At 30.3% G+C, this 23,256-nt stretch overlaps 5 protein-coding genes across 5 annotated transcripts in view; 2 read left to right on the top strand and 3 right to left on the bottom strand.

Annotated features, from left to right (window-relative positions):
• LOC141537278 (uncharacterized) overlaps positions 1-23,256 on the top strand; it is a 44,261-nt gene that overhangs the window by 795 nt on the left and 20,210 nt on the right. The window lies entirely within an intron of this gene.
• LOC141537173 (uncharacterized) lies at positions 8,092-14,621 on the bottom strand. The gene is made up of 11 exons (XM_074258019.1): positions 14,306-14,621; positions 14,030-14,236; positions 13,128-13,948; positions 12,773-12,978; positions 12,001-12,091; positions 11,733-11,918; positions 10,760-10,945; positions 9,768-9,878; positions 9,509-9,665; positions 8,955-9,052; positions 8,092-8,184 (listed from the first exon to the last, which is right to left on the bottom strand). The coding sequence occupies exons 1-11, from the start codon at positions 14,619-14,621 to the stop codon at positions 8,092-8,094; spliced, it is 2,472 nt and encodes an 823-aa protein (XP_074114120.1).
• On the bottom strand, positions 14,627-15,796 carry LOC141537172 (uncharacterized). The gene is made up of 2 exons (XM_074258018.1): positions 15,658-15,796; positions 14,627-15,567 (listed from the first exon to the last, which is right to left on the bottom strand). Exons 1-2 carry the CDS (start codon positions 15,794-15,796, stop codon positions 14,627-14,629), a joined length of 1,080 nt encoding a protein of 359 aa, XP_074114119.1.
• On the top strand, positions 17,123-18,286 carry LOC141537171 (uncharacterized). Its single transcript, XM_074258017.1, has one exon. The coding sequence runs from the start codon at positions 17,123-17,125 to the stop codon at positions 18,284-18,286; it is 1,164 nt and encodes a 387-aa protein (XP_074114118.1).
• On the bottom strand, positions 18,681-20,701 carry LOC141537229 (uncharacterized). Its single transcript, XM_074258085.1, has 2 exons — positions 20,462-20,701; positions 18,681-20,389 (listed from the first exon to the last, which is right to left on the bottom strand). The coding sequence occupies exons 1-2, from the start codon at positions 20,504-20,506 to the stop codon at positions 19,610-19,612; spliced, it is 825 nt and encodes a 274-aa protein (XP_074114186.1). The 5' UTR covers positions 20,507-20,701; the 3' UTR covers positions 18,681-19,609.

The raw sequence follows: 23,256 nt of genomic DNA, 5'->3' as shown, positions 1-23,256 counted from the left end.
ACGTCTTTTGATTCCGCCTTTATATATTCAGTCATCATCTGACATTTTTTAGAATTTTATACTAAAGTATCTGTTTCAATATAGCATTATATTATAGATTATTATCGATTATTTTCACAATATAAAATAATTAACTATGTCTAATAATTATTAAATGTAATAATGTATTAAATAACATCGTTGTGATTATTAAAAAACTCAATGCTTTGATCAATTTTAAACTACTTCATAAATATTCAATGAGTATTTATATTGAGGAGGTCCTTTCGCCATCAATGCTAATTAAAAAATTAGGAATATATGGTTGACCCTGAAGGCCATCCCTGCAACTTCCCACCAATTCTATACCTAAACGCTTGAAATTGCACTTATGATGTTTTAGAGCTCTTCGAGCTCATAAATACAATTTGTGTATTATTTTGAGCTCTCCGAGCTCAAAAAAATAGCTTTTGTATGCTTTTGAGCTCTTTGAGCTCAAAAGTTTGATAGAAGTTTGATGAAACACTATTTTTTTAATTTTCAAATCGCAATAACTTTTGAATGAATGAACCGATTTCTACGCGTTTGGTGGCATTCAACGCAGTTTTTTAAGCTCCATAAAAAATCTTTGAATTTATATTCACAGAGTGGAAAAATTCGGAGTAATTCTGAAAAAACGCTTCTTTCGGTTTTCTTTCGTCAACGATAACTCACGAACGAATTAACCGATTTTGACCGGACTGGCGGCGATCGACGTGGCTTTTTGATGTTAAGAGCTAATTAGTTTTTGAAATTGATCGGTAAAGCCGTTTAAAAGTTATTCCAAAAAAAGTACTTTTGAAAAAATTTTTTTTTGTAGTTTTTTTGCGATTTCTCAAAATCTACCGGTCCGAATCGGTCCAAAGTGTATTGGTAATCTAAGTTTGGTCAAGTCCTTTCGAATGGCACCAACCGCGATAAAATCGGTCGAGCCATTTAAAAGTTATGAGAGGTTCACACACACACACACACACACACACACACACACACACACACACACACACACACACACACACACACACACGCGCGCGCGCGCGCGCGCACGCACGCACACACAAATCTGAGATTTTTAGCGGGAAGTTAAAAATATTAGATCATGCATAAAATTAATTTTTATCTAATAGTTTATGTATCTACTAGTGAAGTTTAATTTATACTTCACCGTGCAAATTTTTGAAAAAAAAATTTCTAAAAATGTTAGTATTTTTTGCGAGTTTTACGAAAAAGTCAGACCTTAACAACTTTCTCAAATTATGGCATTAACCACCGATTAGATGGGGTAAAACAAAACTCAAAATAAGATTTTTGAAATATTCAGGTTTCTTTTTTTGTAATAAAATATATAGGCTGCCGTGGAATTTATGGAGAAATTATAATTATAAAATCACAGAAAATTTATAAGTAACCTACATTTAAATAGCGTCAGAACATTTGGCAACGTTGTGTAGCGCGCGAGCTTCAGACCATTCAATAAATTCAAACTAAACTTTAACGCACTTATGTTTTTCATACATACTTATTAGTTAATTTATTGTTAACAAATTTTCATAATTTATAATCGAAAAATAAAACAATAATTAAAAAATACTAGCATTCCTGTCATGAAATATTAGAATGTTATGGTTTTGTGACTAAACATTTTCAATTAATTTATTTATTTACATTGACTGCAAAAAGTTAAACATGGTTAAGATAATATTGTGCAAATAAAAATGTAAACAGCTGAAATAAATCGTTGCCAAATCACGGACAGGTTACTAACAGCTGATTTACAAAAGTCAAATTAATTTTTATATTTAACTATTTTTTTTTAATTTTCAAAATTTCAACGATTAATGCCTCATATACTATTTATTTTTTAATTTTAGGAATTTTAGTGGGTTTTTTTATTTCAATTTATCGAATATTGACTATACTACAGTTGTTGTGACTCAACTGGAGCTAAAGGACTTCCTTAATCAACTATTTAAATCTTAAAAACAAAGAAGTGTTTCTTTGCAAATAACCCTTGCGACTTTCAAATCATTCTGAAATCAGTCTGAAAAAATTCTGGAAACATTATGGAATCATGATGGTTCCAGAGTGTTTCCAGAGTGGTTTTGTGCCTATTTTCCAGCATGAAACCAGAGTGCACCCAGACTAAAGCCAGAGTGGAATCAAAGTGAACTCAGAATAAAATTAAAGTGGAACCAGAGTGAACCCAGACTAAAGCCAGAGTAGAATCAAATTGAACTCAGAATGAAACTAAAGTGAAACCAAAGTGAACCCGGACTAAAGCCAGAGTGGAATCAGATTGGACTCAGAATGAAACTATAGTGGAACCAGAGTGGAATCAAAGTGAATCCAGAATGAAACCGAAGTGGAACCAGAGTGATACCAGAATGGAACCAGATTAGAATCAAAGTGAATTTTACATAAAATCAAGATGGCTTCAAAGTGGAATCAACATGAAATTAAAATGAAATCAGAGTAAAATAATAATCAAATCAGAATTCATTCAGATTTAAACTAGCGTGAAGTCAACGTGAAATTTGCATGAGTCACAATGGAGTTATTAAAAATTAGATTAAACTGTCAATAAATTTAGAATAAGTTCGGATAAAATCGAAATGAATTAAGATAAAACTACAGCAAAACTAAAGTCAGATCCGATAAAACTTCATAGGGATCTGAATGTGTAAATAATTTAATATAAATAATAAATTACCTTCATTGGAAAAAATTAATCAATTATTAATATACTTCTTAAAGTTTTTTCCATCTTTATTATATAAATGTACATAATAAGATGTTACATAGTGGAAAACGTATCCTTTTATAATTTCAATGATATATATTAATATATTAATCAACATTAACAGTTTGTTTATTTAGTCACATATATGACTAAAGAACCTATGCAACTGTATATCTATATTGTATGTATATACAGATATACAGTGTGTGTAATTCAATACTTTTTCAATACTTTTCAATACTTTTTTTTAATCAGGGATTTTATCAGTCAAATATACATGGTACTCTTCAGTATAATTTTCCATTCTGTTAGTATATTAATCTTTATCGGACAATCCGAACCAGAAGACAATCAGATTGTATGAGTATAATCAAAATATAGATTTTCCATTCATGTACTGTTGAAAAACAGTAATTGCTGATTAATTAATTAATCGTTTTCAATTCTTATTTATATGTATTTTATTAGATATAAATTATATAACGCAGTATATGAGAATTAATGGAAAAGTTTCAGTAATATACGCTTCGTTTTTTAATGTACTATTCCACTATAATATTGTATTTAAATTAATCAGGTTTTATTCAAAAGAAAATGATCTCATTGAATGAGGCTGATGCACATGCATATTTAATATACACGTAGTGCTCAAAAAAGTAATTACCGTTAATGAAAATCTTCTTTTAATATTTTTTTATATATGTATAATATAGTATTTATATGTATAATATAGCTTATAATAATATATGAGAAAGTATCGGCAATACATACATATCCTTCAACGCATGAATCCCTTCTTGTTTTACATTTAGGTTTATCAGGTAATCCAAATCAAAAAATGATAAAATCGTATAGGGTTTGTTCCAATTCATTTTCTCCATTCACAAACTGTTTTAAAACAGTATTTGCAAATAAATTAGATCTTTTTTATAATTTCCTATATGTATTTCACCCAATGAAAAGTAATATTGCTAATAAAAATCTATGATAATGTATAAGCAATGTTATAATAATTTTTGAATGTAATAATTCATCTTAGCGTTATATTAAAATTTACCAGATAAATCAAATTGAAAAATGATCAAATGACATGAGGGTTTGATCAACAATAATTGATAATAAATTTAATATTTTTAAAATATCATACGTATCATACACTAGTCACAAAAATTAAGGGATATAAAAAAAATTCCAAATTTTTTGGTGATTTTCAGCGAGCTGTAACTCCGAGGAAAATGATCGCACAGAAAAAAAAAAAAAAGCAAATTGTAGCTCCAAGTGTCTAGTTTTTAGATATGACCATGAAAATTTTTTGTCATCGTCAGGTCTGGAGAAATCCTAAGAAAACTACTGAAAAAAATTTTTCGAAATTTTTTTCGTCTTAAAAAGGTCTACGGGCTTCAAAAAAATTTTTTGATTGTTTCGTTTAAAAGCTCTTTTAGTAAATTTAATACCCTTTAATTTGACGTAATCAAAAAGCCTGTACGATAATTTGCCGCGGAGTTATCGTCAATCAAAGCAAAAAAGTTTTTTTGACTTTGGAAATCAATAACTCTGGAAATAATGACCGTATAGGAAATCGAAGGAGGGTTTTGAAAACTACACAATATTCTCTATAAGAGAACGTAAACCGCTTTTGAAGAAAAAATTTTTTTGAATTGAAAACTCGGACTGAAAAAAGACAAAAATTCGCATAATTAAGGATATTTGGATAACTTGGTATAACTTTGGATAAAATGGATGAACGAAGGATATCGTTGGTAATTTTTAACTTCAAAGTGTCCCCTAAAATCCCTAAGAAATTCAAAGCGCTGCGATTTTTTGTTCATAGTGCCCAGAAGCTTCAAATTCTGTGTTTTCGCAAAAATCACCATTATGAGCAATTTTGTGATTTTTATTCATTTTCCATTGAAAAAATTTTTTTTTTTTTTCAAAATTCTTTATTTTTCGATCAAAGAGATTGATTTTTCAAGAAATTTGAAAAAAAAAAAAAAATTTTCAATTTTTTCGAAAATTTTTTTCGAAATTTTTTTATCAAAAATTTTTTTTTAATTTTTTTTTTTCGTCTTCAGAATGCTTCACTATTGTCAAAAAAATTAACTCAATTTTTTCTGTCCGCTACAACTGCCTTAGTTTTAAATCTCATTTTAAAAATTCAATAAAAACAAATTGATATACCCCCGCGGAGTTCGGCTTTTCCTCACACAAAACTTGAATTTTACGTTTTCTTTTTAGCCTAAATTCCTTACGTGAATTTTATGTAAGCTTTTCTTTGATAAGCACCTTTTGATATGCCTCGTCGACATTTAGCTGCCACAGATGTGGCTCGCATTGTTACCCTCCTTCAAGAGGGCTACAGTCAGGTGGAAGTAGCAGCTTCTATGGGGTAGTGAGCCAGTCCGTTATCAGTCGGGCCTATGCCCGATTTAACGCGACTCAAAGTTACGATCGTCGTCCGGGTCAAGGTAGACTACGAATCACTACCGAGCGTGATGATCGAGCTATCATTCGAGAAGCTCGTCGAAACCCTACTGCGCATGCCCACACGATCGCTCATCAATTTCGCAATCGTCGACAACGTCCTCCCCAACAACACATATCGGCATCGACGGTTCGAAATCGCTTTCGAGAGCAAGGACTACGCGCTAGACGCGCAAATCGCGTGCCTATGCTCACTCCACGACATCGCCGAGCCCGATTGGCCTATGCTCATGATCATCACCATTGGGGTCGTAGACAGTGGACCAGTGTATTATGGACTGACGAATCTCGATTTTGTCTTCATGGCAGCGATAGACGATCTCTCGTTTGGCGCCGTCGTGGAGAACGAGATCGGGATGGTTTTACGAGACCAGTTACAGCTTTCAATGGTGGATCAGTCATGGTGTGGGCAGGCGTGTCCTTCAATACCAGAACCCCGTTGGTCATCGTTCGTGGGACGTTGACTGCCGATAGGTACGTCGACGAAATTCTGGAGCCACACGTCCTGCCTATGCGCACACGCATGGGGGCAAGACGGTTCATTTTGATGCAGGATAATGCTCGTCCTCACACTGCAGTTCGTACGCGAACTTTTCTCCGCGCCAACAACGTAACAACGCTTAATCATCCAGCGATGAGTCCTGATTTGAACCCAATTGAGCATGTTTGGGACATGTTTGGGCGTCGATTGCGGCGAGACTATCCGCAACTGCACAATCTTCATCAGTTGACTCAAGCGTTGTTACGTTGTTGGCAAGGAATTTCGCAACGTGATATTCGACGATGCATCAACATGCAAGAGCGTTTACGAGCTGTGATTCGGAACAGAGGTGGCAATACACGGTACTGAGCAGTTACTGCTGTGCGTACAGAGGTCATTCGGCAGCTGCAAACAGACAAACACGCAGACACACACACACACACACACACACACACACGCGCGCGCGTGTGTGTGTGTGTGTGTGTGTGTGTGTGTGAGAAGCGTAAATCCGACCGAGCAACCTCCACGTGGTACGCTTTGGGTAACGCTAATGCCGGCGGTAAAACAACAGTCGAAAAAAATTGAGAAAATTTCGAAAAAAATTTTCGAAAAAAATTGAAATTTTTTTTTTTCAAATTTCTTGAAAAATCAATCTCTTTGATCGAAAAAATAAAGAATTTTGAAAAAAAAAAATTTTTTTCAATGGAAAAATGAATAAAAATCACAAAATTGCTCATAATGGTGATTTTTGCGAAAACACAGAATTTGAAGCTTCTGGGCACTATGAACAAAAAATCGCAGCGCTTTGAATTTCTTAGGGATTTTAGGGGACACTTTGAAGTTAAAAATTACCAACGATATCCTTCGTTCATCCATTTTATCCAAAGTTATACCAAGTTATCCAAATATCCTTAATTATGCGAATTTTTGTCTTTTTTCAGTCCGAGTTTTCAATTCAAAAAAATTTTTTCTTCAAAAGCGGTTTACGTTCTCTTATAGAGAATATTGTGTAGTTTTCAAAACCCTCCTTCGATTTCCTATACGGTCATTATTTCCAGAGTTATTGATTTCCAAAGTCAAAAAAACTTTTTGCTTTGATTGACGATAACTCCGCGGCAAATTATCGTACAGGCTTTTTGATTACGTCAAATTAAAGGGTATTAAATTTACTAAAAGAGCTTTTAAACGAAACAATCAAAAAATTTTTTTGAAGCCCGTAGACCTTTTTAAGACGAAAAAAATTTCGAAAAATTTTTTTCAGTAGTTTTCTTAGGATTTCTCCAGACCTGACGATGACAAAAAATTTTCATGGTCATATCTAAAAACTAGACACTTGGAGCTACAATTTGCTTTTTTTTTTTTTTCTGTGCGATCATTTTCCTCGGAGTTACAGCTCGCTGAAAATCACCAAAAAATTTGGAATTTTTTTTATATCCCTTAATTTTTGTGACTAGTGTATATATCCCTATTGAAAAACTCCAATAAGATCCCATCAAAAACGACAAAAGCCACTTAGAAAACAATAAAATTTATGGGTTTCTAAGTGGCTTTTGTCGCTTTTGATGGGATCCTATTGGAAATTTTAATCAAGGATATCAGGAATATAACATATTGGCAATAATTGTACTTTGTTATATTACTTGACAAAATTTATTTATTATTTTATTTATTACTTAAAAAATTAAAGATAGAAAAAAAAAGTTTAGTTATCAGCGGCGTCTTCATTGCTACTAGTTTCACTCTCAGAATCAGTACTTTCTTCACTAGAACTACTATTGTCACTGGAGCTAGAAACTTTTTTTTTCTGGATTCTGGCTTTACTCTTTTTCTTTTTCCATCAGCCTTTTTCTCAATTTCATTAGCCTCTTCTTTTTCAGTTTCTATAACACACAAATATTTATATACTGTGAATGAAATTTGATGCCATAAAATGTTTAGATCTAATTTTCATCGAGACAACTAGGATTAAATATTGTTTATGAATGTTCATGTAATTAAGTTAATGGTATCTCAATATCAATATACAAATATCATTGATAACTTTAAATTATTCTTACTTTTAAGTGGTATTTTTTTGGTCTTTCTAGATCTGAAATTTTTCCCCGAATATATTCCACGTAGTCGTCAATCTTCTCATTGATATGTTTTTCTGACAATTGCCTGTGTTCCTTTAGATAATGTCTGTAAATACCTGTAAAAAATTTAATTACCCTCAACAAAATTAATTTTTTAACTAAAAATAAAATTAATTTACCTCTAACAGCAAGCATTTTGATGGGATCTAGTTTTGGTTTGGCAGGTCCTTTGGTTCTGTTGCTTCTTTTACCTGTTATACTACTGATCTTTAATACGTCTCGAGTAAATATATTTACTGCTATATTTTTACAAAGATAGCATCAGTCCCAGCTGCAGCTTTTGCATTATTATAATCTTGAACAGTAATCCAGACATTTTGACCACAATGAATCTAAAAATATTTCGATTACAGCAATTAATAAAAAGTATAAGAGACAAGCGGTTAATTGCAAGCTGTACTTTCATATATGGCTCTTAACCGTAAGATGGACGGTGGTGTTTATTACTCGATAGGTCTTATTAGGTGACTGAATAGTAGTTACGGACAGTGTCTCGGATACCTTAACTGGTAGAGTCCCGGTCTGAGCTGTCTGAATTATTTTTTCAGTTACCGAAAAATTCCTACTGAGTAAAGGTCCTCCCCTTCGCCTTTATCCTTTATAAATTCCTAATGAATTCCTTTATGAATTCCTAATTCCCAAATTTGTCTTTAATGACAAATTTAACTATCATATATGGCTCTAGTACTCTAGTGGTTAGATCTTTTCTCTTGAATTTATTGTTAAATCAGATGTTTAATAGAGCATTTTTCCGACTTGGATCAATTAATTTTTTTTGCGCATTTTTATTTTCATCGCAGCATATATTTTCATATATCGAGTAATTGAAGAATAATTAATAAAAGTAAATAAACACTCCAAGTTAACACTTGAAAAAAATTTCTATAGAATATTTAATCGCTGATCATTTATCAAATTATAGGTCTCTTTTAAAGTTTGATAAGTAAACTTGAGATAGCTTTTCATGCAATCGACAAAAAAAAATTGAAAAACAAGTATTTTTTAGGATACTTTTCATTAGAGTAAACGCAGCGATTCAATTTTTTCTACAGCAACAATAAAATAATTAAATTCAAATTTTTTAGTTTAAATAAAAATTTACCATTTCGGTGTCTGTCCGTATAAAACCAACTGGCGGAGGCACTTGTATATTTTCGAAATCTATTGCTTGAACTGCTGTCGGTACTGTTGCGCGTGTACCTGAAAATAATCATAGATATGAATTAATCCATATCAGTTCTAAATAAAGTATGCATTATTGTCGATCGCAAAATGTAAATTGATTCATGTTACATGAAATGTCGATTTTTCCTTTTAAATCGTATTAGTTATGTTGGCTAACAAGTGATATTTAGAGATTCAATGATGGTGCGAAGGTATTATTGAGAAAAATTATATAAGCTAGTATATATTACGTGTATTTTAACTTGAAGAAAGTACGAACTATTTCGATGTATTACTTGCAGAAATAATCTCAAAAAAATAACGAAAATAAAATCTATGACAGTTTACGAATATTGGTCTTTGTTATTTTAGTTTTATTACTTATATCAAATTGTAGAGTTTTTTTAACCGATTTTTGCACTAGTTTCTTGTATTACTGATATAGTAACAATGAATTTAAATGGAAATGATTTATAATATATATAATATTACTTTGAATCTGCTGCCAATTTGACAAAATTGTTTGCAAAGCTGCGGTGACTACTTGCTGAAAAGCCTCTTGACTTTTTTTAATGTCATTTATTTCCTGTCTTACTTCGTTCATAACGCCATTTTCCGATTCATTTCTTTGATTTTTGATTTTACTCTTCTGTAACACAGTAAAGTATGTTATATTAAAGCGAAATAAATTATTAATATTTGAAAAACTGATTCATTTGATTTTAATAGTTTTATTACTTTAATTACGCACCTTCGAACTTTTGCTACGTTTCGGCTTTTTGTCTGAAAGCTTACTTTTCTTCTTCTTCTTCAAAGACTCATTCACAGGCTGATCGAAAGAACGAAAAGGTTCACAGGAAATCTGTAAGTAATATGATAAATAGAAAATTCGAAAGAAACACACTGGCTTTTACATAAATAAAATTATAAAATAACTATATTATTCGTTTTGTTAGAATTCATTTGTTATACATTCTTTGAATGACAGGTAACAATTTATTAGCGTTTGATTATTTAAGCTTAATATTTTATAATAAATTATTTAATTAAATAGAGTTCTAAAATTCACAGTTTGATTTCTATTAGTTATGAGAAAGCTTCAAATTTTCATAACTGATGGAACAGTTAAAAACTGAAAAATTAATGATATGATTTCCAATTAACAGCTTCATTAGTTATATTGTATTTTCGCATACTAAAGGGGAAAAATATCACAAAAAAGCCGGCAACAATTTTTACCATTTTTTTGAGTAGCTAGTAAGACGGTAAAAATTCAAATTTTTATTTAATTATTATAAAAATTTTTATATTTTATTGAAGTTCGTTTCATATTTTTCACATTTGCAAGATATAAAAGAAGATAAGCACTCGAAAGAATCATAAAATATTTCGAATATTTTATAGTTACTACACTGAAAAAAATTTACTTGATTCAAGAGAAAAATTCTTGAACCAAGAATATAATTTTGAAGAGGGTAATTGAAGACAAAAATTCTTTAATCAAGTAAAATTTCCTTAAATCAAAAATTTTTCTACTCAAATCAAGAATATTCAGTTCTTCAAAATTATATACTTGGTTCAAAAACATTTTTTTCTGTGTACTTATGTACGATATCCACTTATTTTTTATCGATAAAATATGAAGCTTAATATATATTCTCTACACTTAAAAATATTAATTTTTATTAAAAGTTATTACGTTATTATCATATTATCATGATAAATTAATCATTGTATACATACGTCATCTTGCTCAGCGGCACTTTCTTCCAAGACAGTTTTTGTTGATCCACTTTCGAGAGAAGTATTGTTGGCATTCAGGGTAGTTGCGGTCGAGTCTTTAATCAAGTTAATTTGCTCAAGAAATTCGGGAGTTTCAGCAATTTCTGATACCGTTGGATCAACTTCTTGAGATCCACTTATTTTTGTCTGAAAATATGTTAAGATAAAATTTGAAAATTTGCATTAAGCAGAAATAATGCAAATTCTATCAAATATTGATAAAATTTTTCATCCTTTTTATTTCGACAGGCCAACATTATTATTTTTAATTTATTTCCTAATTCTCGTCAACTTAGAGGCGTTTTTAAACTCAAAAATTTGATTAATAAGAATCAATTTTTTTTTTTAAGAAAAAAAAGTCTTATGTTGAGCAAATTGAAGGACATTTCAAAGTTCGACTAACAACTCGTAAAGTTGTGAAAATGAATGGAATGGAAAAATTTCATAGAATTTAAAGCTTAATAAAGAATTTTTTATTAAAATCGCAATTTGAGTAATGTAAATGAAAAAGTAATGTAAATTAAAACTTATTACAAGTGCTTTCGGAAAAACTTCACATAAATTTATGTATGTATACTAATTTCAGTGACGTTTTCAGGGTTTTCAGTATTCTATAAATACATACATAAATAAATTTTTGAACTTATGGTATTTCTTAAATCCACATGCCAGATTTACTTGAGAAGTAACAAAATCTGTAAAAAGTTGCGCGTTAAAGATAATTTTAATAGTTACATTTCTATGAAATTCACAAGACAAAAACCGCTACGGTTTAATGAATGTCACTAATACTCTCAAAATTTTTATAGTGCAATATCAACATATTGTTAACCTAAATCATAACAATTTCTAAGATTTTAGCATAATTTTTTAGATAGAGATAAGTGTTCCGCTCACGGATATTTCAATTTAAAATAATTTTTTATCATATTACTTGAGATAGTTGGTCATTGTCATGTTCCTCTGAAATAATTTCTTTTTGTTTATTTCCCTCGACTATATCTCGATTTGGAAGTCCATCTGGAAGAATATCATGTGCGTCGCTTTTTGTTACTGTAATAGATTTATCGTCTTTCTTAACTTGTAATTTTACTGATCCTGTTGATTTCATAGATCCATTCTAGAAATATTTATAGATTGATATTAGATACTTTAAACATTTTCGAAATTGTCTGATATGAGCTATTTTTAATTATACTGACATTTTGCACCTGTCTACTGCCACCATCATGACTTAAATAGCTTGTTGTTTTTCTATGATAGAGTTTCTCTGTTTTTAGAATCTGCCGATTTCTGAAAAAGAAAAAAAAATATATATCTATACAGTCACTCACTTCGATAAATACTTTATTATAATTTTCACTGATAAATCAATTTTTATACTACGTATGAGAAAAGGACATAAAAAATTTTTTTCCCGCATCTGCAATAGATAACTTTGTACTGTAATAAATTTACTCTATTTCAGTTAGCAGTTTACTCTATATCAGTGAGCATCGTTTAAGATCTAATCTTAGAAATTTTGTATTTTTGCCTTCAATTATATTCGTTTTAAATTATTTAATTCTGATCTTTGAATGTATTTAATTATTATTATTAAAAATAAATAATATTATAATTTATAATTTAGTTTTAAATTTTTACCTTCATCCCTTTAGATTTTTTGTCTTTACGATTTTTACGAGATTTTTGTTGGGCATAGTTTCCATCAATGATTCCGGATCACGCTTTCTTTTCTGTAAAATAGTATGAATTATCGCCGACTATTTGAACGGAATTTAGATATTGTAAACAAAATTTTTACATATACAATAAAAACAAAAAAACACTTCATAGATGTAAGATGCAAAATATGTCTAATAAATTTTATAAGCAAGAATATTCAAATTTTGATCTCATAATAAATAACAAAAGCGAAATTTTTAATTTATATAGAAAAATGAAACAATCTACAGTAAAATGGATGCAACTCACTTTGACTTCCTTCGACTTTTTTCAATCTTCATTGAAAGTAGGTCCAATTTTTCTGGATGTAGTGTTTTTGGAGGAGTAGTCACTTCTTTCAGAACATTTTCATGATCTTTACTATGATTTAATATGAATTTTGAATTTTCTTTATCATTATTGTCATGAACTTTGGTTGCCAAATTGTCATGAACTTCTGTCCCATTACTAATAGCCTGTTAGTATTAAAATATTCAAATTTTGTTTATTCAATAAAATATGATTTAATATACACAGTTTAATTTTGAAAAACTTTTAAAAATAATATATTTAAAGAGAAAAAACCATTAATCCGAATAAATTTTTTTGTATCTAACTGAACTACAGTATCGTTTGTTTTTGTAGGACGTGTATAAGCTGTGCTGCGAAGCACCATTTTATTATAAATACATCGATCATAAACTTTAGTTGAATGAGTATTGTCAAAATATTGGTGCATCAATAGAATCAATTGATCGTCCGGTGATTTCTCAGTGCCAATCAGTAAAGCATGATCATCACTTCGTGTACAGTTCTTCAGTTTTCGTGGCTTAAACAGATCCTTACAATAATTACGGCATTTCACAGATTCAGTATTATAGTCAATGTTGCATCTAATATTTTTCTCTTTCAATATAGAATTAACTATTTGATTTGAGACACCACTAACTACTGTTATGTAACGTTTAATAAGAAAAATCATGCTTTCAAAAGGAAAAGCAGAACTTGACCACAATGGTCCACTTTGCCTAACTGATTCTACAACATGCGACAATGAGTGTAAGTTAAATGTCATCGAGTTAACATCGTAAATTAGTTGACAATCACGTACAAACTGAAGTAAATTTATTTCACATAGTAAAAGATCTTCTTCACTTATATTGTCTGTCATCAACGTATATATACTTGAAACTAATAGGAGGTACGACTGAAAACATTTTTCATCGAGAATACCCGCTAGATACGGTACACTATCAAATAATAGCCACGATTCCCATTCTGAAGCTTTCCATTTTGCTGTTTGATCTACTGTTCTCACAAGTCTATGAATTTCTTGAGGTCTTTTAATGTGTAATTGACGAGCCATGATCTTTTTTCGTTGTTGAGGATTTAAATAATATGGAGTTCCTGGTTTAGTCCACAATGCCCATAAATGTCGGGATACACCTAATAAAATGCCGTGCATGTAATCTAAAGGAAAACCCCACACGCAGTCGAAATGTTTCAATTCTAGCATTGCACAATTACCTTTGACGCCGTTTATTGACTTTCCCAATTTTTCCACTTGTTCTACATCTTTAATATGACTTTGATTTGGTCGCAATAATGGAACTTGTTGAGTGATAGGGTATCTCATAACAGAACTATCGTAAACTCCAGTCGCATAACACCAACTACAACCTAAATATCCGTTGAACTGGAAACGGTTTTGGATAACTGGTCTAGCAACCGAATCTACGCATAATAAAAGACAGAAAAATTTTAAATTTCTTATTCGATCCTCATTATCAGTTATATTTATACCAGCTTCCATTATATTATTTGCTTTTTCAAGAAATTTTGACATGTAAGTTTGCATAAATTCGGGAGATAGCTCAGCCGATGTAATGTATAAACCACCAAGAAGAACGTTACGAAACCGCAATGTTGGTGATAATTCATTTATATGAAGTTGTATTGGCCACATACTTCGTTTGGAGCTTTTTGTAAGTGGTGCGCCATCTGTGTTGACGTTGTAAGTCAATGCGCCTGGTGAAAGTTTTTGTACAGCTTTATACAGTTGGCTGTCATATATATCATTTATAACTCCATCATTTCGCGGTTGTCTCAATTTTTCCATTGTATTTAATAAATCATTTTTACTTCCGTATCTCTGAATAATAATTTCAATTGATATTTCAAATCAATAATGATAAATTGATTTTTACTCGCCGATGATAGTTTATACTTTGCTTTACAGTCAGAACATTGAACTTTTATTTTTTTGTCCTTATCCGATAATTTCCTTGTATGTAAAATGCGTTGACATTTTTCTGTCTGGCAATAAAAATTTGATTGAATTTTCTTTCTTGGAGGATTATATGCTTTCGACCGTGAATAATGGGAAGCATTCCAAGATTCAAATGCTGGACCAGCTAAAACTTTTATTAAATTAATTAAGTCATCTTGGTCATTTCTTGTCAAATGTTTAGATACTGAAAATGCCGTAACCATTAGCAATACATCTGAGACAGTACTACTTGACTGTGGAAACATGATTGTAGAACCATTCATTTTATCACAGTTAAAACGAAATGAGTCATCGGTCGATGAATTGTCCGAATCCGACTCGGTAGTTTGCTCATATTCTGAATCTTGCTCTGAATCTACTTCACTTTCACTATCAGAAGTTTCTTCATTATCTGAGTCACTGTCGCTATCAGAAGTTACTTCACTATCTGAGTCGCTGTCGCTATCAGAATACGGCTTATCATTTGAGAAGTTACTTTCGGAACTTAGTTTATCATCTAAAGTATTGCCGTTTTCTAAATATCTTGATGATACGTCACATTGATTGTGAGTAGATTGTTGTTGATGAGGATCCTTAGAAATACAATGCGAGTCTACTAAGCTAGTACTGAAGTCCATGGTGGAATTTTCTTCCATAGGATGTTGGTGTTGTTCTAATGACACTACAGAAGTAGAGCTAATGGATGACTGAAGCAATTTTGTCGTATTAGAAACTAATGGCTCAGTTATTGGAAAATCTGTATTATTAGCATCAAATATGTTTTGAGGACTGTTTTCTATAAATTGATCAAAGAGAACTTAGGTTTTGCCATTTCAAAAAAATAATGAATATAGATTTTTTTTTCCAGAATGCATGTATACGTTACCTCCTGAGAATAAATTTTTTTCATACAGCTGTTTTATTTTATTTTTATGTCGAGATCGAGTTGCTCTACTAACTTGATAAGGATTATAATCTTTAAATAAATATTGTTTATTTATCCGTCGGCTCTTTTGCTGTTTCATCTCTATCGATAATGAAGAATCGAACTGCATTTATAAAGATTGATTAAATGTGAAATCTTGAATAATTATGCTTAAAAAATTAGAGATATTTAATGTCAAATCAGGTGAAAAGACCCAGAGAATATATTTTAAATCATTTATTCATATATACGACGTTTCGTCGGTTTTATTCCGGCATCATCAGGTATCTGACAACAAACCAACAAATTAGTCAATAAAAAATTTTTAGTCAATAAAAAATTAACAACAAGTTAGTCAGTAAAAACTACAATAAATTAAATAATATCAATACCTTGAATAATTTGTTAAAATGTTGTCAACCAGATATTCATTACATGACAGCTTTACATTAGTCAATTCCAAATTATAAAATAATAATAATATATCAACCATTTAACAAATAAATTTAATAAATAATTTTCATAGTATTAATAAATAACAAATTATTAATAAACTGAATATAAGAACACGCTACTCAGCAAATTGCTCTCGACTAAAACAGCTGATAATATTAGCAACTAGCAACTCTAGCGGCGTTATCCTGAACTAGTCATCTTACTCACTCAATTCAAATGCTTATTGAATTTAAATTTTTTAATCAAACCCAAATACACACTATTTAAATTTTCATAATTTAAATAAATATGTAGAATTTACATAATTTTTCATGTAAAAATTCTTTGTAAAAATAATAAAATTTATTTTAAGCCGTAAGATGGACGGCGGGGAAGATGGTCGATCTTAATAAGCATCGAATGTTATAATTCTATGCTTGTATAGCTACCTTTGAAGTATTTTTCTGGTTAATAGTCTACTATCAGACAAAATAGGTAGAATTTACATAATTTTTCATGTAAAAATTCTTTGTAATAAATTTTAAAATGTCTTTTTGAACGCGGAAATAAAAATAGCTCATTGGAAGAGTTCTCGGCTTGAAAGTATTTTAAAGAACATAGAAGAAGAATTATTACCTATCTTACCGGGCAATGTTTTTGTTTTTGTCAACGTATTAACAGAATCAGATATGAAAAAATATTCAATAAAATAAAATTAATTCACAAGAAGAAATTAGACACTCTACTGAAAAACTCAGTGGTGTTGGTGAATGATACCGATTACAGTAAGGTTCTATATAATTTCTCTGATACGGACTTACCAGATTTCGCCACAAGGGTACTCAGATTATCTCCTAAGTTTGGTATTGAGCTAGACAGGAAGGCCATACCTATCCCCACACTTATTAAGGACTTAGAAGGTGGTATTTCACGGATTAAGGTCCAGGGTATAGATGATAAGAAATTGGATAATATAAAATCAAATGTGAGGATGAAGGCTTTGAATTCGATCTCAAACTTCTACAATGGTGGTCCTAGTAATTCGGGACTTCGGGAAGATTTCTTATTGAAGCAGGATTTGCTTAAGACTAAGGAGTTTCTGAAGGAACATGACCACGTCATTGTTATGAGGTCTGATAAAGGTGGTGCCACTGTGGTAATGAATAGAGATGAATATTATTTGGCAATGTCAGAGATGCTTAGTGACCAAACTATATACAAGAAATCGAAGACTGATCCTACAAGTAAATATCAAATGAAGATCAATAAACTGGTAAAAAGGCTCGTGGAGGATGAAGTTATTGACGACTGGATGGGGAAGAGCTTAAAGACCGTGAATGGGTTACCACCAAGATTATATGGTCTTCGTAAAGTACATAAGGCAGGCTGTAAAATGCGTCCAGTTGTCAGCTGCATCAAATCACCATGTTATAAGGTAGCTAAATTTTTACATACAATGTTGACTCCAGTGATTGATAGCGTTCATCCGAAGATTCAGTTCACAATGGAGAAGGAAGTTGACAACAAGCTACCGTTCTTGGATACGGTGGTGTTTAGGTTGGATAGTGGTGAATTACGGACGAATTGGTATCAGAAACCTTCCTGTTCGGGCAGATTACTCAATTTTAACTCACATCACCCGATTGCACATAAAATCAGTGTGGTCCTTGGATTAATGTTCAGAGCGTTCAGATTGAGTCATGCAGACTTTTATGAAGAAAACTTATTACAAGTCCGGGACATTTTACATAGGAATAACTACCCAAGGTCGTTCATAGATGTCTGTTTGAGGAGATTTGAAAATTTGCATAAGAACAGGGATAGTGTTAACATAAAAACTCAAGAAAATAGGTTCAGGTTCCCGTTCATTCGAGGTCTTAGCAGGTATATTTCATTGAGTTTTCGATCTACGGATTGGAGACCAGCTTTCTATAATATTCGTACTGTCAGCGAAGTATACTCAAAGCTAAAAGATAAAACTGTCTGGAACCAGGAATCGGAGTTAGTTTATAGTATTCCTTGTTCTTGTGGAAAAGCATATGTGGGCCAGACTAAACAGTACTTATCAAGAAGGATTTATCAACACAAATATAGCTGTCAGGATAAGTTCAGAGATAAAGAAGATCTTACTGCGCTAGCTCTCCATCATTTCTAAACAGGTCATGTGTTTAATTTTGATTCTGTGAGAATTGTGGATAGAGAAAGTAATTTTTATAAGCGTAATATTAGTGAAATGGTCCAGATTTTCTTGAGAGACACGGTTAATTTAAGAACAGACACTGAAAATTTAAATAGTGTGTATTTGGGTTTGATTAAAAAATTTAAATTCAATAAGCATTTGAATTGAGTGAGTAATGACTAGTTCAGGATAACGCCGCTAGAGTTGCTAGTTGCTAATATTATCAGCTGTTTTAGTCGAGAGCAATTTGCTGAGTAGCGTGTTCTTATATTCAGTTTATTAATAATTTGTTATTTATTAATACTATGAAAATTATTTATTAAATTTATTTGTTAAATGGTTGATATATTATTATTATTTTATAATTTGGAATTGACTAATGTAAACCCAGTAAACAATATGATGTCTTTAGAGGTTCTTGATGAACTCCTATTTAAGATTTGGACGTCGTAATTTTTAACGGAATGGTGTCTCTAAGACGTCTTGAGGACGTCGAATGCGCCACTTTAAGAGTAATATAAGACTTCCACAAATATTCTCAAAGAGATCTTTTTTCTGAGTTCAAAAAAAAAGAGTGCTTACAGAAGTTAGAATTAGGAAGTCTTTTTGAGTTCAAAAATAAGATGTCTTGCAGAAATCCGAATTAAGAGCTCTTTACGACTTCAAATAAAAGAGTACTTATAGTAGTCAGAATTGAGAGCTCTTTCTGATTTCATACAGAAAATTTGCAGAATATTATTATTATAAATTAATAAATATTATTTATTCATGCTATAAATTTATTAATATTAATTGTTAAATTATTATTGTTGTTATGTAATACTCATAATAATTATAATAATAATATTGATTTTCAGTCATTTTGTGACTTAATTTAAGTAAATTTTTATCATTTAGTCGCCATCCTTTCGTCCACGAAGTCAGTATTTTTTTGATACTCCTTGACAAACAAGATGCATGTAATCCACTGGAAATTGAGACACCATACCAACACCAATATCTTCAAAATCTGATTTTCCTAAATGATGATCTTCATTTAAACGATTTATAAAATTCGAGTCAGTGCGTAATGGTGCATCCATATCAAGAAATAACATTCGATGGTCACTATATTCTCCTTCTTGAATGCACTTATCGCAACCATAAAAACCACCATGACCTTTTGTGTAGGTTACAAAAGCTCTCGCTGGTGAATCACAAATGACAGCCCTTATAATTACTTTAAATTTATGACTATCATACTCGAAACCTTCCTCTCTCAGATTTTTGTACTCATTAATGAAATCTTGAAGAAATTCATTAGTCATTTGGTTTGTTCAGTCCATGGTATATACCAATAACGAATGGTACAGAGACTTTTGGAAAAATTTCTCCCAGTATAGGATACAGTTGTCGTTTTGAATTCTTCGATATTGGCAAACCATCAATGTGTATACTAATCAGGATAATATCTGTAATCTGTTTTATATCGACAATTTTTAATTGATCAATTAATCCTTCTTTCAGTCCATAGTGGAAATATTCTCCTGGTGCAACCTCACGAATAGTAGTATCTGTAGGAGTATCAATTAAGGTACGACTGTCATTTGGAAGACTTTTTAACTCTTCTATTGACTCCACATTTCTAATAATTTTTAGTAAAGCACTTGATCCAGCTTGAGTAATGTTAAATTCGCATTTCCATTGAGCTAATTGTTTGGTTAAAGGAATTGGTACTTCGATATCACAATTATTATTATTATTATTATAAGTGATAGAAGTTGTAGTAGTTGTTGCTGTTACTGTTGATGTTGTTTTTGTTGTTGTACAATGAGAATTATCATTATTATCTGTGTAAGTCTTTAAAGAGATATCGGTTACGGTATTATCTAAATGAATCGACTGTAAACTGAAATCATCACTGTCATAATTATTGTCGTTGTTCATTACACTGTTATTAATAACTGGATTATTATCAAACGAAGTATCAACCGATGCTTTTGCACGTGCAGTCTCCAAAATTGCCTGCTCATAGCGTTTTTTCAATCTTCGATTTTTCTGACTCTTAGACAGTTCACTGAATCTTTTTCTTTCAGACATCTTGAGAAAAAAATATTTTAAATTAAAAAAATCATAATTTATATTTATTTTTTGGATAAATGTATACGTTACCTTTAAAATCGAATGATTTCTCAAATTTATCACTGATAAAAACATGAAATATCATACACAGTCAAATATTAATTAGCTACGAATATGCACTTACATTATTTTTAGAACTTTTAATTTACAAATTACGAAATCACTGGTTATAAATAATTAATTGATTTCACTAAATTAAAGTTTTGCAATTCGACGCTGAATGTAAACAGAAAACGTACCATACACTTATAGGTTATATTAAAACAGAGATAAAAAATAAAAATAAAATTTTTATCGTTGTGCGCATGCGCCAATACAATTCAATCCTACCTCAGCAAAAAGACCTCTGAAAGAGTTCATATTCATGACATCTTACGAAGTCAGAAAAAGACCTCTTAAAAAGCTCAGATTATTGATGTCTTATGAGTTCAGTAAGTAAACTACTTGAAGAGCTCATATTTTAGAAGTCTTACAAAGTTTGTCAAAAGATTTCCTGTCGACTTCTTGATTAAGAGTTCTGATTGATGAATTCGTTAAGACATCATATTTAGACTTCTTATGGACGTCTTTGAAAAGACTTCTTCCAGAAGTCTTTCTGATTTGGATGCTGACTGGGAAGCTGTCATGTAATGAATATCTGGTTGACAACATTTTAACAAATTATTCAAGGTATTGATATTATTTAATTTATTGTAGTTTTTACTGACTAACTTGTTGTTAATTTTTTATTGACTAAAAATTTTTTATTGACTAATTTGTTGGTTTGTTGTCAGATACCTGATGATGCCGGAATAAAACCGACGAAACGTCGTATATATGAATAAATGATTTAAAATATATTCTCTGGGTCTTTTCACCTGATTTGACATTAAATATATTTATTTAAGACCTGATTATTTTCCATAAATTAGAGATAGTAAGAAAACGGTAATTTTCAAAAGTAGCTTTACTATCGGCGATGGGTTAATTCAGAAGTTAAAAAATTAAAAAATACATTTTTTAATTTTACTGATTCATACGATACTATTGAAATAAATTGAATCGTTAAACTGTAGTTCAAAGTATCAATTTATGAGCATATTACCAATATAATAATAATATATTATTTTCTCAAAATATAATAGTCCAAGACTAATTATAACTAATGATGATACATACATAATAAACGAAAAAAAGTATAAAAAGTCATTTCAATAACTGATCTCTTTTACTAATCTATTTTGTAAAAATAAAAATTTGAAAACCGCGTAAAAGACACCTAAAAATCAAATGAAAGAAAAGAAGAAATAAGAACAAGTTCGTAAGAGTTATTTTATCAAATACTTTACTTTTAATTCCAAAAATAACATTAGATTCCAATGCTAAGATATGACTAATTTTTTTTTTTTTAAATACTATAGTAATGAATAGAAAAATTTTTTCAATTGAAAGATTTGAATTTCAAATCTACAATGTGACAAGTTTTTAGTGTTGATATTATCGGAAACTGATTATTGATTCCATGTTATTGGGGATTGAAGCACGCTAATGTAGTGCATGATTAAAATTTATAGTTTTATAGTTCCAATTTAAATGACAGTTTTTTTATGATAGACAATTCCAATAGCTAGGTTTATTTAATAATTTTCATTAAAGATTTATGAAAATCGAAGAATTAATTTAAAATAATAATGCCTTAAAAAAACTTACCGCCAATTTAGCCTTCAACTGTTCTAATTGTTGGTTGACAACAGGATTTATGTCAACATTTGAAGTTGTTTTATTTTTTCGCACTGCTTTCATCAATTTCAGTGTCACTTAATTCAGTGGCTGTTTCTTGATTTCGAGGAGGTAGAACTGTGATTCTTTTTGATTTTATTTGTTTTTCGAGTACATCAATTGTATCTGAAAAATAATAAATATTATAAGCACATCCATCACATTACACGATAGAAAATATAATACATTATGCCAAATTATAAAGATAACAGTGGTAATAAGAACCACATTACAAAATATTTTAATTTCTTTGAGTGGATAATAGTGTAAAATACTGTTATGCATTCGTACAGACAAATTAACTAAGTTTGAAAAAAAAAAACCTTTGAAACTTTACATTTATACAGTTATTAAAATCATTTGGTTTCATTTATATTAAAATTAGGACAAATTTTGTTTATAATTTTAAAGTGTTCAATACATTTTCTTAAGAGTTTAAAAGGGACACATTAAATTCAATAGAATACGTACCTTCAACGAATAGCAGCAAAGCTTTTTTTGGTGGTTGATTTTCATATAAGATATAGTGTTGTTTGTTTCTATTTACAGGTAGCTTTACTTGATCATAATTTTTTACCCATGTAAATGGTATAGTATCATATTTGTCTTCATCTACTAACTTGATGTAAGCAAACATGGTGATTATCCGTAGGTCACTAGAATATAATAAATAGATTCAGTTAAGTACATAGTACATACTTTTCTAAAATCAGAGCATGCATACTAAATTGAATATCTATATTTAACAAATTTATTCTAATCCAACATCAAACAAATATGTAAAGTAAGTAGATACTAGTTTTGTTAACAGTGTATGTCACGTCTTTTAAATATTTTTACGTCTCTGAACAAAAAATCCGGCTTCGTAAGCCTACTTTTATTAATAAAAACAATTGAAAGTTCCTAAAGTCATTTTTTGACCTGCTATAAATATATGATAATTATAATGATTGCTGACTTTTCAATAGTACCTACTAGATTCTACCTTGTTAAACCGGAAATACCAATCCAATCATATCAATTACGGCACTTGTTCGAACAAATTTATTATGACGGTTATAATTTTT

Source organism: Cotesia typhae, unplaced genomic scaffold (assembly GCF_013202065.1).
Source record: "Cotesia typhae breed Kobodo isofemale line unplaced genomic scaffold, CoteBio_Ctyphae scaffold_70, whole genome shotgun sequence".
Taxonomy (NCBI): Eukaryota; Metazoa; Arthropoda; class Insecta; order Hymenoptera; family Braconidae; genus Cotesia; species Cotesia typhae.
This window is presented reverse-complemented; position numbering and strand designations above follow the sequence as displayed.

Bases quoted from the DNA above. Each gene is read 5' to 3' on its own strand.
- LOC141537173 (XM_074258019.1), bottom strand. From the start codon at position 14,621: ATGGAAAAATTGAGACAACCGCGAAATGATGGAGTTATAAATGATATA. The intron at 12,092-12,772 runs GTGAGTTGCATC...TTTCTTTTTCAG, and splicing joins AAAAGTCGAAGGAAGTCAAA to AAATCGGCAGATTCTAAAAA. The intron at 10,946-11,732 runs GTAATATGATAA...ACATATTTTCAG, and splicing joins ACAATGACCAACTATCTCAA to ACAAAAATAAGTGGATCTCA.
- LOC141537172 (XM_074258018.1), bottom strand. From the start codon at position 15,796: ATGAAACAGCAAAAGAGCCGACGGATAAATAAACAATATTTATTTAAA. The intron at 15,568-15,657 runs GTAACGTATACA...ATCAATTTATAG, and splicing joins AAAAAATTTATTCTCAGGAG to AAAACAGTCCTCAAAACATA.
- LOC141537171 (XM_074258017.1), top strand. From the start codon at position 17,123: ATGAAGGCTTTGAATTCGATCTCAAACTTCTACAATGGTGGTCCTAGT.
- LOC141537229 (XM_074258085.1), bottom strand. From the start codon at position 20,506: ATGTTTTTATCAGTGATAAATTTGAGAAATCATTCGATTTTAAAG. The intron at 20,390-20,461 runs GTAACGTATACA...TTTTTTCTCAAG, and splicing joins GAAATCATTCGATTTTAAAG to ATGTCTGAAAGAAAAAGATT.